General features: G+C 44.3%; 2 protein-coding genes across 3 annotated transcripts in view; one reads left to right on the forward strand and one right to left on the reverse strand.

Annotated features, from left to right (window-relative positions):
- SNX5 (sorting nexin 5) overlaps positions 1-9,150 on the reverse strand; it is a 26,837-nt gene extending 17,687 nt beyond the window's left edge. Inside the window, exons 1-2 of one of the 2 annotated variants that reach the window (XM_011962895.1) lie at positions 8,858-9,150; positions 8,539-8,621 (exon numbers count right to left, since the gene is read on the reverse strand). In XM_011962895.1, coding sequence (XP_011818285.1) covers positions 8,539-8,589 — 51 coding nt within the window. In that variant the 5' untranslated portion in view covers positions 8,590-8,621; positions 8,858-9,150. The remainder of the gene's footprint in view (positions 1-8,538; positions 8,622-8,857) is intronic. The other variant, XM_011962899.1, reaches the window with a different exon arrangement.
- MGME1 (mitochondrial genome maintenance exonuclease 1) overlaps positions 9,049-17,394 on the forward strand; it is a 22,153-nt gene continuing 13,807 nt past the window's right edge. The window contains exons 1-3 of the mRNA XM_011962887.1: positions 9,049-9,300; positions 9,960-10,537; positions 16,158-16,377. Of these exons, the coding sequence (XP_011818277.1) occupies positions 10,024-10,537; positions 16,158-16,377 (734 nt within the window). The 5' untranslated portion in view covers positions 9,049-9,300; positions 9,960-10,023. The remainder of the gene's footprint in view (positions 9,301-9,959; positions 10,538-16,157; positions 16,378-17,394) is intronic.

Here is a 17,394-nt window from a genome sequence, read left to right on the forward strand (position 1 = left end):
AACCAAGTTCCGCCTTGGGCATGCCAGACCTTTACCATGCAAAGTTTTACCTCTTTTCCAGATCCCTTAGGTCACTTGTAAGAATCAAACTGAAAATATACCTACTCTCAAATAATTTAAGTTTTAAAACTGACTTCTGGCTGGGTGTGGTGGCTCACGCCTATAATTCCAGCACTTTGGGAGGCCAAGGTAGGCAGATCACCTGAGGTCAGGGTATTGAGACCAGCCTGACCAACATGGTGAAACCCCGTCTCTACTAAAAACAGAAAAATTGGCCAGGCACGGTGGTTTACGCCTGTAATCCCAGCAATTTGGGAGACGGAGGTAGGTGGATCACAAGGTCAGGAGATCAAGAACATATCGGCCAACATGCCGAAACTCCATCTCTACCAAAAACACAACAATTAGCTGGGCGTGGTGGCGCACACATGCAATCCCAGCTACTCACACGTGGCCTAAAGCAGAGACTCAGTGTTGGCCAACAGGGCCAACTTTGCATGGTAAAGGTCTGGCATGCCCAAGGCAGGAACTTAGTTCTGAAGCCTGCTTTGTTAACTGTTGCAAACTGCCACTGTAAGCATTGTAACATCTGAGGCAGGAGAATCGCCTGAACCCAGGAGGCAGAGGTTGCAGTGAGCCGAGATCACGCCACTGCACTCCGGCCTGGGCGATGAGAGTGAAACTCCGTCTTATAAAAAAAAAAAAAAAATTAGTCTGGCGTGGTAGCACGTGCCTGTAATCCCAGCTACTCAGGAGGCTGAGGCAGGAGAACTGCTTGAACCTGGGAGGCGGAGGTTGCAGTGAGCCACTGCACTTCAGCCTGGGCAACAGAGCCTCCAAACAAAACAGAGTCTCCAAACAAAACAAAACAAAAAAACAAACAAAAATCCCAACAACCCAGCCTGAGCAATATGGTGAGACCTCATCTCTATTTCAGAACTTTTAAAAAATGTTTAAAAACCTGACTTTTGTAGATTTCTCTTGAAACTACTGGCTCACGTATTCTACGTTTTAGGTAAAGTTTCAGTTCATGATGTACTTCCCTACCAGGTCAATCCTTACAATACAGATTATAATCAGCCTTCATGGTAAACAAGAGGTAAACAGGCACAGCTTCATTTGGAAAGCACATTTTCAACTGTTTTAAGAAATCGCAATGCTTTTGGTAAGAGAGCCAAAGCACTTCTCTAAAAGGAGAAAAGCAGTTACGGAATCCCTGTGCATTTCCTCACCTATTCATCAGCTTCCCTGCTGGGGCACATCAGACACTGGCTACAGGGCAACCCTGCAGCTCTTGAGCTCCTGCCCACCCATCTTCATAAACTCACTTTGGGCCCAAATTTCACTTAGGACTCACTGTGGCACAAGACAATAATACCAGCAAAGCTGCCTCTTCAAAAGGTTTAACGGCTTACAGAGGGCAAAGGGCACCTGGATGACTGACCACAAAAGGCAAGATTCTAAAACTCAGAACCCACAAGGAGAACAGAAAAAAATACAGATTTTTCTAAGTGGTTATGGTGACTGCAGACACAGCACCAAAATGAAAAAGACACAGTCCAAAGAAGTTAAACTCCATAATCTCTCATCGGTTAAGATTGGGGCCAGCTGAACATCATTTACATCTAATTAGTCATCTGAATCTAACAGTCATTTGTTTGCATACAATGTAAGACATGCATACAATATGCAGTGCTAGCCCGTATTTTCTTATTTGAATATCCCACATAAATTACTACAGATAGGATAAAAAACACATGTATCTATATAAATTAACCCTAGTTTCCATTCCAAAAGCAGGAGATACGTACTTAAGCAGCACATGCTACAGTGTCTTCTTTCAAACTGTTCCTAGCCTCCAGGGATTTTGTTTTGTTATGCTTCATTCCACTGCCTAAGAAACTTAAGATTTTGCCAGAAAGAGGGCCAATATGACAAATCATCCATGATTCTTAGCATGGAGCCAAGAAGCCTGCCTCCTTGATCAGATTTTCAGCTGGAAAGGTATCCACACCTTGCCTAGTCCAATATTCATAAGTGAGGACATAAAATTCTAAGATGTTGTGTCACACTCTAGATTTGTATTACTGTCCACAAACATTAAAGATTCACATGATACATATTTAGGAAACATGTTACTTTGTTACTGTTTGAACTTTCAGGAAACAATGTTCCCATCGGTGCTCTGAATTGTTACTGTTCTCTTCCATTCTGAAGATAACTAATATCTACTTAACTGTGTTCAATCTCAGCTGTAGATTAGGGCACTGGTATGTGAAAAACAACTGGTTCAACTAACTATAAGCAATACATTAACTCTGCCTTTTTTTTTTTTTTGAGACGGAGCCTCACTCTGTCGCCCAGGCTGGAGGGCAGTGGCACAATCTCAGCTCACCGCAACCTCCGCCTCCCGGGTTCAATTATCCTAGATACTCCTGCCTCAGCCTCCTGAGTAGCTGGGATTACAGGTACACACCACCACACCCAGCTAATTTTTGTATTTTTAGTAGTGAAGGGGTTCTACCATGTTGGTTAGGCTAATCTCTAACTCCTGACCTCGTGATCTGCCCGCCTCAGCCTCCCAAAGTGCTGGGATTACAGACGTGAGCCACCGCACCCGGCCCAACTCTGCTTTTACAGGTATTGGCTCTCATTCCCTAGCCATTGGTTCTCACTTTCCTGTAATTCAGGCCTGCAATATAATTTCTTAGTCCCCAAGGAAAACAGAACTAAGGACTTCTAACAGAAGATCTCAGTCTACTAACATAGCTAATTAAGCTATTAAAGCTACTCAGGCATCAGCTTAATAAAAAACTGAAGGGCTGCAGCAAGTGATCAGATTTTCACCACTCATCTTTGTGAGATGGGTCCCAGAGGGCCCCATCCCTGCTGACACCAACCATTCTTACCGGTAGCCTGCCAACACACAAGCAGTTCACAGTAGAACACTGCAGACTGCAGGGCATTTGCAGGCTACATAGCCTCAAGTTCCTAGAACAGGAACTGAGGCTTGGAAGGAGGTCAGTGCAGCACACTCAGCGAATGGATAAACTGAATCATCATTTCACAAGGCTGCAAGCCCATGCACTAATGGAATCAACGTGGAACCACAGTTAAATTACTGCCTTAAATATCTAATGCATGTCAAGAAATCCATTAATTACTACGTACCGAAATTATAATACTTTCAAATGAATTCACAAAGCAAAAGGATTGAACTACATGATCTATAAGGATCTCCTGGCAGAGAAATCCTAATGGGAATCAATACACCACTGCTACCAAGAAAGCAGGTCCAACAAATGAATAACAGAAACCCAGCCAGGCAGAGAGGTTCTTGTCTGCAATCCCAGCACTTTGGGAGGCTGAGGCAGGAGGATCGCCTGCGGCCAGGAGTTTCAGACAAGCCTGGACAACAAAGCAAGGCCTTAAAAAAAAAAAAAAAAAAAATCAGCTAGGTTCGGTGGCCTATGCCTGTACTCCCAACACTCTGGGAGGTTGAGGTGGGAAGATCACTTGAGCTCAGGATTTTGAGTCTGCAGTGAACTATGATCAGAGCACTGAACTCCAGCCTGGGAGCAGGCTGAGACCCTGAGACCCTGTCTCAAAAAGTAAAAAACAGAAATGCCAATTTCCTCTATTCAGAGCTAAAGGCCTTCCCTACTACCGAATCCCATCAAGGCTCCCTCCCAAAAGTTCGCTGGCATATCAAGTCAGCTAGCCCCCTTCTTTTTGTAGCAGGGTCTCACTCTGTTGCCAAGGCTGGAACAAGCCCTCTTCGACGAAGCTAAGATGGTCCGTATTACTCACGTGGATGAGGGTGTTGAAGGACGTTCACTGCCTTCGATGGGTCTCACTTCATGATCAAGCCAAGATGAATAGGAAATAGGTTTCAGAATTTACCTTTACCAAGAAAGACGTTTCAGCAACAGTGGTAGAGCTGCCAGTTTGAACTTAAACTTGGTCATCTCAGTTTGAGACATAAATGGCAGCATGGAGAGCAAGCTGCCTGCGTTTTGGTTGGACATTTCTTTCACTCTGAGTTTGAGGTACAGCAAATTTCCCAAAGCATTCAGATGTAAATATTACAATACTCAAGCCAGGGGCCCATTCAGGAGACTGAGTGCGGGAGGCTGGCCTGAGCCCAGGAGTTCGATACCAGCTTGGACAACACAGCAAGACTATCTTGAAAAAAAGAATTCTAAACAAAATAAAAACAAGAATTCAAAATAAAATTCACGAAAGCTATAGGAAGGGTGGGGGAAGAAGTCCAACATTTTATCACCAGCCAGCTACCAAGTACCTAACAGCACAATGTCCTAGCTTTGCGGTGCTCTTGAAAGAAAAAGTGAAACCCTGCAAGGGGAGCCATCTGGATTTGTATTCCTCACCATTTACCATGACTAGAATGCTGAGGAGTGTGCCCTTCAGAAACTGAGCTTTTCAGGCAGAAAATGATACTTTTCTCTCCAGACCATATAGGAGTGCCTAAAAAAGTTATGCCAAAATGTAAAAAGGGGAAGAGTCAAGCCAAGGACCTCCATTTCTAAATTGAAGTCTTGGCTGCCCCGCACACTGCAATTCACACACTCCTTAGGTACTATGGTTTGCCTCTAGGCAGCATGCAAAGGTGTGAATCTCTTTTAGACCTTGTCAGAGTACCTCAATGGCCAATCAGAAAATAGGTATTAAGGGTGAAGAAGCCACTTTTTGGAAAGTTAGATCATGCAAAAAAACTTAATTTATACTTTAAAAAATCAAACTTACCACATTCATGTGAGATGAGAGCTATCCTATGGCCATCCTCCTTCACAATTTCAATAAGACAAGACAGAACTTACAAAGCTCTGAAATAGTTTTCTCACTATTGGGATCATTAAAATTAGCCTATTTCCTTATATACTATTTAACTTCACTCCACACTTGTTTGACCACAGGCTATTTGAGACATTCAGGGTACTAACCTATAGAACTGTTCTCACCTAATCTGCTCAAGCAACAAGACCCTGATGATAAAGACAGCAAAATGTTGAAAACAGCAGGATTTTAGACTAAGTTCCCCTCTGCAGCACAAGAAACTCAGGTAGGTTTCCAGTGTTCAAAGCCTGCACTCACAAACATGAAGCCCTCCCTTTGTAACCCTCAAGTACCCAGAACCTGCTGAAGAAAACCATCTTTCACCACCTTTTGATACAGTTCCTCAATATTAGTGGAAAAGCTTAATTCTCACAAAGATATCCAACAATCCTAATGTTACTTCCTTAGGCAAGATTAATAGAAAACCTGAAAAATTCGCAACAAGCACACAAAGACCAGCTTCCGTAACACAACCTGACCCCACCCATTTCACATCATTTTAGAAGGAAGTCCGTTTAAACCAGTGATTCTCAAGCAGGCAATTTTGACTTCTTACTATTACCATGGGAGGGGCGGAGTCCTGGCAGTGGCCAAGAACGTTGCTTAACATCCTACAACACAGGCACTCCTCAACAAAAGTGATCAGGCCAAAATGTCAACACTGCTCCCCAGACTGAGAAACTGAATTTTAAACTAAACCTCTAGTTCAGATGATCACTAGGTCTCAACGAATGCGAGTGTACAGCTCAGAAACAATTCTGGAAACTTAAAGCCTTGGCCAGGCACAATGGCTCGTGCCTGTAATCCCAGCATGTTGAACTGGATGGTGAAACCCCGTCTCTACCAAAAAAAAAACCCACAAAAACTAGGCAGGCATGGTGGTGCATGCCTGTAGCCCCAGCTACTCAGAAGGCTGAGGTGGGGGCGATCACCTGAGCTCCCCAGGTCGAGGCTGCAGGGAGCTATGATCGTGCCACTGCACTCCCGCCTGGGTGACAGAGCCAGACCCTGTCTCGAAAAAAGCCTTTTCACCATTTCTACCTATGGCCGAAATAATGTGAGCAGATGATGATCTTTTAGAGTATTCACAAATGGGGATCTTAAGACACCGAGTACAAGTTACTGAACTAGAACTAAGGCGTGGGCAGCCTGATATGTCATACTTCCTCAACTTAGAAAATAGTTGCAAGGGTAGCATAAAGCTTCAGTTCAACAAAATTTGTTAAGTTTGGACTTGCTACAGTATTGGTCAAAGTTCAGGATTGTTCCTATACTAATGAACTGCACTCCATCCTAGCTAACGGAGAACAAAAATACCCCTAGAGCAGTTTCCACACCAGTTAAACATGAAACCAGAGCAGCAGTACTTAGTCTACACACTCCTGACTAGCTAAGAGGACAGATATTCACCAAAGTCCCTGTAACCAACCAGTAAGTAAGTTAAGGCCAAGTTGTTATTGTCAAGGAAGGAGAACCCCCTAGTCAAAAACAGCACTAGGCTGGGAAGGTTGAGTTCAAATACCAGCCTGGTCAACACGGTGAAACCCGGTCTCCACAAAAATACAAAAATTAGCCAGGCATGGTGGTGCGCGGACTGTAATCCCAGCTACTTGAGAGGCTGAGGCAGGAGAATCGCTTGAACCCAGAAGGCAGAGGTTGCAGTGAGCTGAGATCGCGCCATTGAGCCAGAGAGAGACTCCGTCTCAAAAGGGGGGAAAAAAATCAAAAAACAATCTTTGTCATTAGTAGAGGTCCAATTAGGAACCAAATCAACCATGCATCTCTTCCTCTGAACTATTTCTGAGGAAGAAGGCAAACCAAACACCCTCAGCTAAAGAATGTAACAAAATGCCAGTGTCTGGCTACCAGACACCACTTGACACAATATTCCCTTTCAGTTTTGCTGAATTAGTCAAAATGAGTATTGGGCTAGAATTCAAAATCCTGAAGTATCAAGTATGTCCCCCTACCTTAGTTGGTCTTAACTCCATCCTCAGGGGAATTCTAAACCAAAGTAAATTATCAGGGGGGCATTTTTAAACATGTTAAGTAACACACAAAACATTTCAGTTGACTACTGACATTGTATTATGGCAAGAAGTTGCCCAGGACTTGGTTTCCCATTATTTCATACTTCCCCCAAACTCCCTTTCACTGAACCATAACACCGTAATACCATCTAGGCTTGACCACTGCAGGGTATCAGCATCAACAGAGATCAGAAAACAAAAATAAAGCCACGCGTCAGGGTAATTATTTAGTTTTATTGTCTCTTTATTCCTGTAATGTAAAAAGGAAAATAATGCCATATAACCCTCTTCACTACAGATACCGACAGTTTCTGTAGCCTCTAAAACAGGCAGGAAATGGCCTTCATAACTATTCTCCAATTTTGATGGAGGATCAGGGTGGTGGAAAAGTCCTTAAAAAACCAGCTGCAATATACTGTACTATCAGGGGTGAAGCAATTGAGTCCTTTTACCTAGCTGACTCTGAATCAAGACAGCTAAAAGAATGTACCAGAAAGAGAAAAAAAACAAAATGCTACCAAAACCCCCATTCAGTATCTACCCTTTATGGAGAAAAGTACCTTTATAATGTTTTACAAAGAATCGTGGTCTCAAGTTTCCACCTCGTTTCAGTAAAAAAGAACTTTCAAAGAAAACACTCTAAACAACAATCTCCTGTATACTAAGCTCTATTTCAATAACTAACGCAACAATGATACCCTTGTTAGAACAATCCAGCCGCTTTGAAACTATGGTATCTACTTACTAGATGAACACGTTTCTCTAAGGAGGTGCCTTTAATTTCTCAAGAGATGTGTAAGTTAAGACGGCTCCAAGTTACACTTTAGAGAGCCTTGTATTTTTAGAAGTTATTTTTCATCGGTCAGAAAAACTTATGCCGACGATTCTGCACGAAAGGTTGCTCACAAACCATGCATCGCAAAGCTAACGAGGCAAATTTAAAGAACCAATGAAACAGTGGAGGCTCATCTCTGAATCTTTAATTGGCTATGGCAATCTCAATTTATTGCATTAATAATCTTTCAGACCTCAAGATACACGTGACCTAGGGAGAGTTTATATTAATGGACAAGACTTAAAAATAGACACCAAGTTCAGCAAGTATTTGAGCACGTACTAAAAATTACACAACTCCCCACAACGCATTTTGCGTTTCTGAAGTTGTAGGAAGCATGTTCGGACACCTGATGGAATTTCCCAAGTTGTCTGCTCCCCCATCCCCCGTAAAAAAAAAAAGCGGGGAATGAAAGGGGGGGCATTTTGGGGGCAACAAACCAAACTGGTCTGTAGCATGTTAAGTCAATTTCACGTTCACCTACAGGTCACCACGAAGCCGAGGGAAGTTTTAAAATGAACATTCCGGGGTCTCCAGAGATCCTCTCTCCAAGTCCACTCGGCACGGGCGCCTGAACCAGGGCTAAGGTCCCGCGTCTCTGGTTCTATCCTGAGAATCCGGGGGATCCACAGGGATTCCCCAGGGCAGCCTTCAGAGAAGACGAGGAACAGGGGCTGCCCGGGCCTCACGGGTGCTTCCCGCGCTAGGGATGGCCACGAGCAGCCAGGGCCTACGGAAGCGCAAGGAAAAGAATATAGCGACCCAGGAGGCTCGCAGGGCCGCCCGCCCAGGAGCCTGAGGTGGGGAGGACCTCACCTTGCTGCGGTCCTCCTCCTGCTGCTGCAGCAACTCGGGAACCGCGGCCATGGCGACGCGGGACTCGAGCAGGAGCCGCCTGGCTGTGCGAGGAAAGAAAAGGCTGGGCCGCCGCCGCCCGGGAGCCTTTCGGGGGCGGCCACGGCCCCGCCTCCGCCGGCCTCCCTGCCCGACGGCAGCAGGAGGCCTCCGGACTCCGCCACCATCCCAGCTGCCCCGGGAGCAGGCGAGCAGGGCGCCACGTGCTCCCCCAGAGCGGCCTCCCAGTCCCCGCTGCCGTCCATCTTGGAGCCGGGCAAAGACGCCACGCGGGGCCTACCCTTGCTATGCTCCACGAGGAGGCCGCCGACCGCAGGGCCGCGACGCGGACGCAAAGCCGCGGACGCTCTCCCAGCAAGACGCGTCTAGAGAAAGACCGTGTTTCGGTGCCGGGGGAATTTATTACTCAGCCCGCGTCCAAGATGGCGGCGAGCGCTGACGTCACCAGATCTCGTGAGAGCAGAAGGTCGCGATTTAGAGACTCCCGCGCTTCCATGACGCCGGCCCTTCAGCTGGGAGGAAGTACTTCCTGCCTGTAGCTGGTGGCGCGTCGGCGGAGGCCGAAGAGAGCCTCGGGTGGGGCGTGAGCGCCGCGAGGCATTCTGGACCTACTTTGCCTTAGGCTGTGCCTAATTCGAAACCAAAGCGCGGGACGGATGAAAGTACGGGTCGCGAGAGGTTGTTCGCGTCTTGAGAGTTAAGCGAAGTGTGGTGGCTCCCAAGGTACCGACACTGGCCGTAGGCTGGGCTTCTATTTAAGTCCTCTTTTCTCTAATCCAGACTCCTGCCCCAGGGGCCACCGCCGTCCTGGACCCGCCAGGGGTCCGTACCCACGGAGGAGAGGGAGGCGCCTTTTTGCGGTCACAGTAATGGGACCTCAGCGCCGCCACCACCTCTGACCGGCGAGCGACTGGACCCTCCAACCCGATTTCCACGTCTGTGCAACGGGTTCATTCTAGACCCACGGTAGAGGGTGTGAGGACCAAATGAGAAGTATCCATACAGAATACTTAGCAGAGAGCCTGGTGTCTAGGAATCAGTAATTGTCTGTCACCTAGGACTGTGTGGCCGCCATGGGACGGGCTCCATCTTTGTGATTTTCCGTATCTCGCACACGCCTCCCTGCCTGGGCGTCCCATTCCTGCGTGTTAGAGACGGGGGCCGTCTTGCCCCAAGCTGTCTACTAATTCGCATTTAATATGTGCCAGTCCTTCGGGTATTGAGAGTCTTAATTTATTTATAAATTTTTTTTGGAAGCAGGGTCTGGCTCTGTCGACCTTAAGAAAGAGCTCTGTCCAAGCATGTCGAAAAAGTTTACAATTTTGATGTGCAATGTTATTCTGATGCAGCTTTCGCTTTGATGGTTGTTTTCTCTCTAATAGGAATACAAACATAAAGGGCCTCGACCGTTGCAAATAGACTAGAAAAAAGTGAAAACAAGTCTGAATGAAGATGAAGTTATTTCAGACCATTTGCAGGCAGCTCAGGAGTTCAAAGGGATTTTCTGTGGAATCAGCTGCCCTTGTGGCTTTCTCTACTTCCTCTTACTCTTGTGGCCGGAAGAAAAAAGTGAACCCATATGAAGAAGTGGACCAAGAAAAATACTCTAATTTAGTTCAGTCTGTCTTGTCATCCAGAGGCGTCGCCCACACCCCAGGATCGGTGGAGGAAGATGCTTTACTCTGTGGACCTGTGAGCAAGCCTAAGCCGCCAAAGCAAGGTGAGGACCGACGAGTGCCACAAAACTGGTTTCCTATCTTCAATCCAGAGAGAAGTGATAAACCAAATGCAAGTGATCCTTCAGTTCCTTTGAAAATCCCCTTGCAAAGGAATGTGATACCAAGTGTGACCCGAGTCCTTCAGCAGACCATGACAAAACAACAGGTTTTCTGGTTGGAGAGGTGGAAACAGCGGATGATTCTGGAACTGGGAGAAGATGGCTTTAAAGAATATAATTCAAGTAATTATCTCAATTCTGGTTCTGTATGTTTGCTATGTTTTCTAGAATAGAGAGCAACGGTGCCAAAAGAATGAGGTTTTGTTTTGTTTTTTTGACTTACTAGCAAGGAACTCCCTTCAGATAGTAATTAACATTAAATAGCACTTTATGTGTATTAACTCACTTGATCCTCATGATAGTCCTGTGAAGTATAGATACTGTTATCTACATTTTACAGATGAAACTAAAATAGATCAAATAATTTGACTAAATAATACATAAAATTCACTTGTTTTATGAGCTACCAACAATATTAGAATTGCTCGTTTTCCTTGATTATGGAAAAAAGTCACCTGGTAACAGAATTCTAGTTGTACAGATATTCTGTTTAGAATCTAGTAAATACCCATTGCCCTAGTGTCAACTGACTCAAATTTAAAGACCCTGGAGCAGACCAGAACACATGACCTATATTTAGACCTTGGTAAACTGAGATAATCAGAGGTTCTTCATAAGGATCTGAGAATAAATACACTTTAAACTTCAACTTCTAATTTACTAACTTGGACAAGTGAGGAGAATAGATTCCTTAAATTTAATATTCCATTCAAAAACACCATTGGCACCGGTGAATTAGCTGGTCCCGTAAATTATATAGGGGTCTTTTGTTAAAGGAAAGTTTTACATCAATCATTAATTTTACCCAAGCTTCCCAAAGTGCAGTACATGTACTCTTAGTGGTACACAAACTCTTTTATTTTTATTTTAAGAATAGTGTACTGACCCTTGCCGTGGCCTGGGCTTCTATTTAAGTCGTCTTTTCCCTAATCCAGACTCTTAAAACTATGTGTGTAACACATTAAACGCGTCACATGTTCTAAAGAAAAATACTAAGTATATACAAGTGGTACTGGATATAGCAGAAATGGTCAAGTCCTTAGCTCCTTATAACATTCCACAGCTGTGTGGGGCAAGGATTATATATGCAAGAGCTAACTGCCTTCCTAAGATAGTTAATTAGTAGCAACCACCAAACTATTGTCTGCTTTCCAAGCAAGCAACATAAAACTCTTTTAATGGCATCTTATAGTTTTGTATTTGTACCACTAAAATTTAGAATTGATAGTTTCTTCATGAGAAGTTATTTTCCTTAAACCAGGAATGTCACAGCTGAAATTACTGATAAGAAATGTATTATTAAAAGGCAGAAGAAACCTGCTGGAACACGTGGGACCCTAGGGCCTGTAGCTCTTGGCACAAAGTAAGGAAGTGCACCAGAAAGGAATTTCTGTTTGGAATGTGAATGAGCCCCAATAGCCCAGGCAGAGAGAAGACTGGTTGTTTTTTTTTCATAGAGTCAGCTTTGTTGATCTAGATTAGCACTCAGCTGTGTTTCTCAGTTAACTCAGTAGCAACCTTAAGAAGTGAGCAGAATCGGCCGGGGGCGGTGGTTCAAGCCTGTAATCCCAGCACTTTGGGAGGCCGAGACGGGCGGATCACGAGGTCAGGAGATCGAGACCATCCTGGCTAACACGGTGAAACCCCGTCTCTACTAAAAAATACAGAAAACTAGCCGGGCGAGGTGGCGGGCGCCTGTAGTCCCAGCTACTCGGGAGGCTGAGGCAAGAGAATGGCCTAAACCCGGTAGGCGGAGCTTGCAGTGAGCTGAGATCTGACCACTGCACTCCAGCCTGGACGACAGAGCGAGACTCCGTCTCAGAAAAAAAAAAAAAAAAGAGCAGAATCGCTTCCCCTCACTGACCCGGCCTGGACTTGACCTACCGGACCCAAGTGATTCTCCCATCTCAGCCTGCTGAGTGCACAGGCGTGTACCACCATGCCTGGCTAATTTTTTTATTTTTTGTAGAGACAAGGGTCTCCCTATGTTGCCCAGGCTGATCTCCAACTCCTGTCTTCAAACGGTGCTCCCACCTCGGCCTCCCCAAGTATTGGGATTACAGGTGTGACCCACTGCGCCCAGGCGGAATCACTCTTTTTAAGAAAATAAGTATTAGTAAGCAATGGGTTCTGAAATAAATAAGGGGACAATTAGTGTCATGGTGAATAAAAGAAAAAGAGCTCACAAAGTTGATTAATGGGTCTGGAGGATACTGGATCCCAAACCCAAGAAGGTGGCACCCAAGAAGAATTACATTTTAAAAATGATAAAGATTTTTTTAATGAAAAATATTGGATCAATAAATTAATTTCTACCCAGTCTTCTGAAAGGTGAGAGCATAGAAATGTGTCTGGCATTCTTCCAATACTTGAGCAGTTTCCCAAGCATCAGTTCACCTTTTGAAGACTGGCAGGGATGAGAAAGTCTGACTTATTCTGATTTGTATTTTGTGTATAAATACACACAAAGGGCTGGGGTTTAGATTTTAATTCTTTTTTTTTTTTTGGCTTTGCTGATTTAATCCTGAAGTATTAGCCATTCTGCCAGTTCCATCATGAGAATAGAGATGCATGAAGGTTTTTTTAGTGCACTTCATATATGAGGACTTGAAAACATTTCACTTTTACTACTTTGAGTGAATAAGCCGACTTGATGCTACATGCATGCAGTAAATATTCTTGAATCATTTTTTATTTTTATAAATTGAATCATGTTGAATGTTCTGAGCCTTAGTGTCTAAAGGATCCTGTGATCTAGGTTTTCATGTTTGTGATCATGTGTATGTGAAGAACCTAGCCAGGGGTAAGTTTGCAGCAAGAAATGTATGATCTATTGGCATGGCATTTGCTAAGTTTTTTCCTTTCTGTTTTTAACATGTTTGTCTTCTGCTTCATTAACCTAGTGTGTAGATGAATGCTACACTTCTTTTTCCTAGGCCTTAATTCCATCAGTCGTAAATTTCTTGTAGGTCTTTCACATGTTAATAATTCCAACTGAGCCAAGTAAATTTGGAGTAGAATAACTTAGTTCCTAAGTTGAATTTCATTTAACTCTCCAGATAATTTTTCAGAAGGGATTGCGTTTTTTGCTAATGATAGAGTTGACATTTCCAGCCGGGCGTGGTGGCTCACGCCTGTAATCCTAACATTTTGGGAGGCCGAGGTGGGCGAATCACTTGAGGTCAGGAGTTTGAAATCAGCCTGGTCAACATGGCAAAACCCCATCTCTACTAAAAATACAAAAAAAGTAGCCGGGCACAGTGGCGATCACTTGTAATCCCAGCTACTCGGGAGGCTGAGGCAGGAGAATCACTTGAACCTGGGAGGTGGAGATTGCAGTGAGCGGAGATCATACCACTGCACTCCAGCCTGGAAAAAAAAAAAAAAAGAATTGACATTTCTATCTTTGTAAAAAACAGTTGAAGGCCGAGTGCGGTGGCTCATGCCTGTAATCCCAGCACTTTGGGAGACCAAGGTGGGAGGATTGTTTGAGGCTGGGTGTTCCAGACCAGACGAGGCAACATAGAGAGATTGCTTCTCTACAAAAAGAAATTTTTTTTAATTAGCCAGGCGTAGTGGCACGTACCTGTGCCAGGAGAATTGCTTAAGGCCGGGTGTTCGAGGTTACAGTGAGCTATGATGGAGCCAGTACACTCCAGCCTGGGTGACAAGTGAGACCCTGTCTCAAAAAAAAAAAAAAAGAACTTAACAAATACAAAGTTGTTTTCCTCCTTTTCTGTGGGTCTGTCTGCAAGCATGTTCCAAGCACATGTATTTCCTGCTCTGTTTCTCTGTGTATCTAATTGGTGATTTCCAAGATTGCCCTCTTTGCTGTACTGTATGGTAGATTGGAAAGAACACAGATTCTGGTGCCAGGCTGCCTGTCCAGCTTTTTGCTTTGGGGCAAATTAACAGCACTGCCTAGTGGGACAGGGCCTCATTCATTAAAAAGGGGGTGGGTAACTTACGATCCTTATTTTGCTAGGTTGTTGGGTTTGAAAATTAAATAATGTTTTGAAAGCTCCAAGGCCATTGCTTAGCATAACAGTCCCCCCTCTTTACTTCTCTCCTCTTACTAAGAAACAAGTGAATATATAATATTTCTTGGATTTGTTGAATCTCTTTTGTGTTCCTTTTTTTTTTTTTTTTTTTGAAATAGAGTCTTGCTGTCCTGTCACCCAGTCTGGAGGGCAGTGGCACGATCTTGGCTCACTGCAGCCTCCGCCTCCTGGGTTCAAGCAATTCTCCTGCCTTAGCCTCCAGAGTAGCTGGGATTACAGGCATGCGCCACCACACCTGGCTAATTTTTGTATTTTGAGTAGAGACTGGGTTTTACCATGTTGGCCAGGCTGGTCTTGAACTCCCGACCTCAGGTAATCCGCCTGCCTCGGCCGCCCAAAGTGCTGGGATTATAGGCATGAGCCACCATGCCCGGCCATGTTCCCTTTTTAAAAATGTGTATGAGGAAGGGGCTTACTGTGCAAGCACTTGGAGGCCAAGGAGCACTGAAAATGAGGAGAGAGTTCAAAAATCAAGTTAGATCCTGGGATACGCCAACAAATCCGGACACTGTAGTTCTTTCAGAGAAACCTGGGGACGGAAAGTAAGGCTTTTGACCTCAGAAAATGAACATACGGGAAAAATAATGTGTCCTAATGAAATTTCTCTAGTATTCACATGTTATAAAATGTTAGGAAGAGGGAAAATGTATCCTCCTACAAGCCATAAATCAGAATTCTAATAATCTAAAGCTAATTAGAAAAATATTTCATGTTAAATATTAAATAGTAGAAAAATATATGAGGGGAAAAAAATTCAGGACACAGCTGAATTTTTCAGGCTGTTCCAGCACTAAAAAAAAGTACAGGAGAAGAATGTCACATATTTTCCTCTTTGTCCCCCTCCAGATTCCATAATATCGCATTCATTACTTTTCATTTGTGTGTGCCTTATTTTCCATTCCTTGTTTGTCACTAATCCTCTTAGTAAAAGGATTCCCCCACCTATGTTCATAATTAAGTTTTGGTCTAAAAAGAACTATAAACAGAAGCACCGTTCCTAGATTTCTAATTTTTTTTTATTTTGTCACAGCCAGTTAATTTATTAAATTGGATACTTAAACACATAGTACCATAAACTGGGTGTGGTCCTGTAGCCTCCAGATCTTCAGTTTTGACTTTGGCCCAATTCTCCTAGAAGTATTTAATTTTAATTCATTTTATTGCCTAACAATCCTATTAATAATCCCGTTGGTTTCAAAGTGTATTCTTAGGTTTCAGAAGAGGCTGAAATTTGGTCTTAGGGGTTGTCAGTTAAAAATAACTCGTGTAATTTTTGGCCGGGTGCAGTGGCTCATGCCTGTAATCCCAGCACTTTGGGAGGCCAAGGCGGGCGGATCATGAGGTCAGGAGGTCAAGACCAGCCTCACCAACATAATGAAACTCCGTCTCTACTAAAAATACAAAAATTAGCCAGGCATGGTGGTGGGTGCCTGTAATCCCAGCTACTCGGGAGGCTGAGGCAGGAGAATCGCTTGACCCCGGGAGGCGGAGGTTGCAGTGAGCCAACATCGTTCCACTGCACTCCAGCCTGGGCGACAGAGGGAGACTCCATCTAAAAAAAAAGAAAAAGAAAAAAATGTAATTTTTAATTTTATTGTTTCAGAGCCTTTTAGAGTACTAGTTTTTTAGTGTTAGCTTTGTTTGTGTTTTCTCCCTCCCCTTTCCCCTGATTTTCTTTTCAGACATCTTTTTACAAGGGAAACGGTTCCATGAAGCCTTGGAAAGCATACTTTCACCCCAGGAAACCTTAAAAGAGAGAGATGAAAATCTCCTCAAGTCTGGTTACATCGAAAGTGTCCAGCATATTCTGAAAGATGTCAGTGGAGTGCGAGCTCTTGAAAGTGCTGTTCAACATGAAACCTTAAACTATATAGGTCTGCTGGACTGTGTGGCTGAGTATCAGTAAGTATGAGGTTGTTTCAATACAGCATGGAGGTGAATTAATACAGGGTAGGGCAGATGGTGCCTGTCAAAAGGTGTGCCTGTAGGTACTGTAGCCTCTGTCTGTTCAATGTCCAAACCTTTGTGCTAGGTGAAAGAATTGGGTGGGGCAGGTATGAGAACAGGTACAAAGAGAAGAGCCATGTAATCCAGTACTCCAAAATCAGATTATTTGTTGGAGAAAGGTATACTGTTTGTTTTGTTTGAGATGGAGTGTCACTCTGTCACCCAGGCTGGAGTGCAGTGGTGCAATCTTGGCTCACTGCAACCTCTGCCTCCCAGGTTCAAGCGGTTCTCCTGCCTCAGCCTCCTGAGTAGCTGGGACTACAGGCATGCAACACCACACCTGGCTGATTTTTGTATTTTTATCAGAGACGAGGTTTCACTGTGTTAGCCAGGCTGGTCTCGAACTCCCGACCTCAAGTGATCCACCCACCTTGGTTTTCCAAAGTGCTGGGATTACAGGAGTGAGCCACTGTGCCCCGCCAAGATTTTTCAATATCCCTAACATGGCCTATTTGCCAGCCTGTCCTTCCCCTCCCCCAAACTGAGGTACCTGCCATAAGATGCAATTTCATTCCTGCATTTTCTTTCCTGTTTTCCTAAAGATAGCACCATGATCTGTTGGTTCTGAAAATCAACTCTCTTCCTGGCTTCCAGGCAGTACTTGACATGGATCAGAACTCTGAAGTTACCAAATCTTCTTGTAGTTTTGTTTTGTTTGTTTGTTTGTTTTTGGGGGTTTTTTTTGTTTGTTTTTTTGAGACGGAGTTTTGCTCTTGTTGCCCAGGCTGGAGTGCAATGGTGTGATCTTAGCTCACTGCAACCTCCGCCTCCTGGGTTCAAGCTATTATCTTGCCTCAGCCTCCCGAATAGCTGGGATTACAGGCATGTGCCACCACACGTGGCTAATTTTGTATTTTCGGTAGAGATGGGGTTTCTCCATGTTGGGCAGGCTGGTCTCGAACTCCTGACCTC

This window comes from Colobus angolensis, unplaced genomic scaffold, assembly GCF_000951035.1.
Source record: "Colobus angolensis palliatus isolate OR3802 unplaced genomic scaffold, Cang.pa_1.0 Scaffold117, whole genome shotgun sequence".
NCBI classification, from domain to species: Eukaryota; Metazoa; Chordata; class Mammalia; order Primates; family Cercopithecidae; genus Colobus; species Colobus angolensis.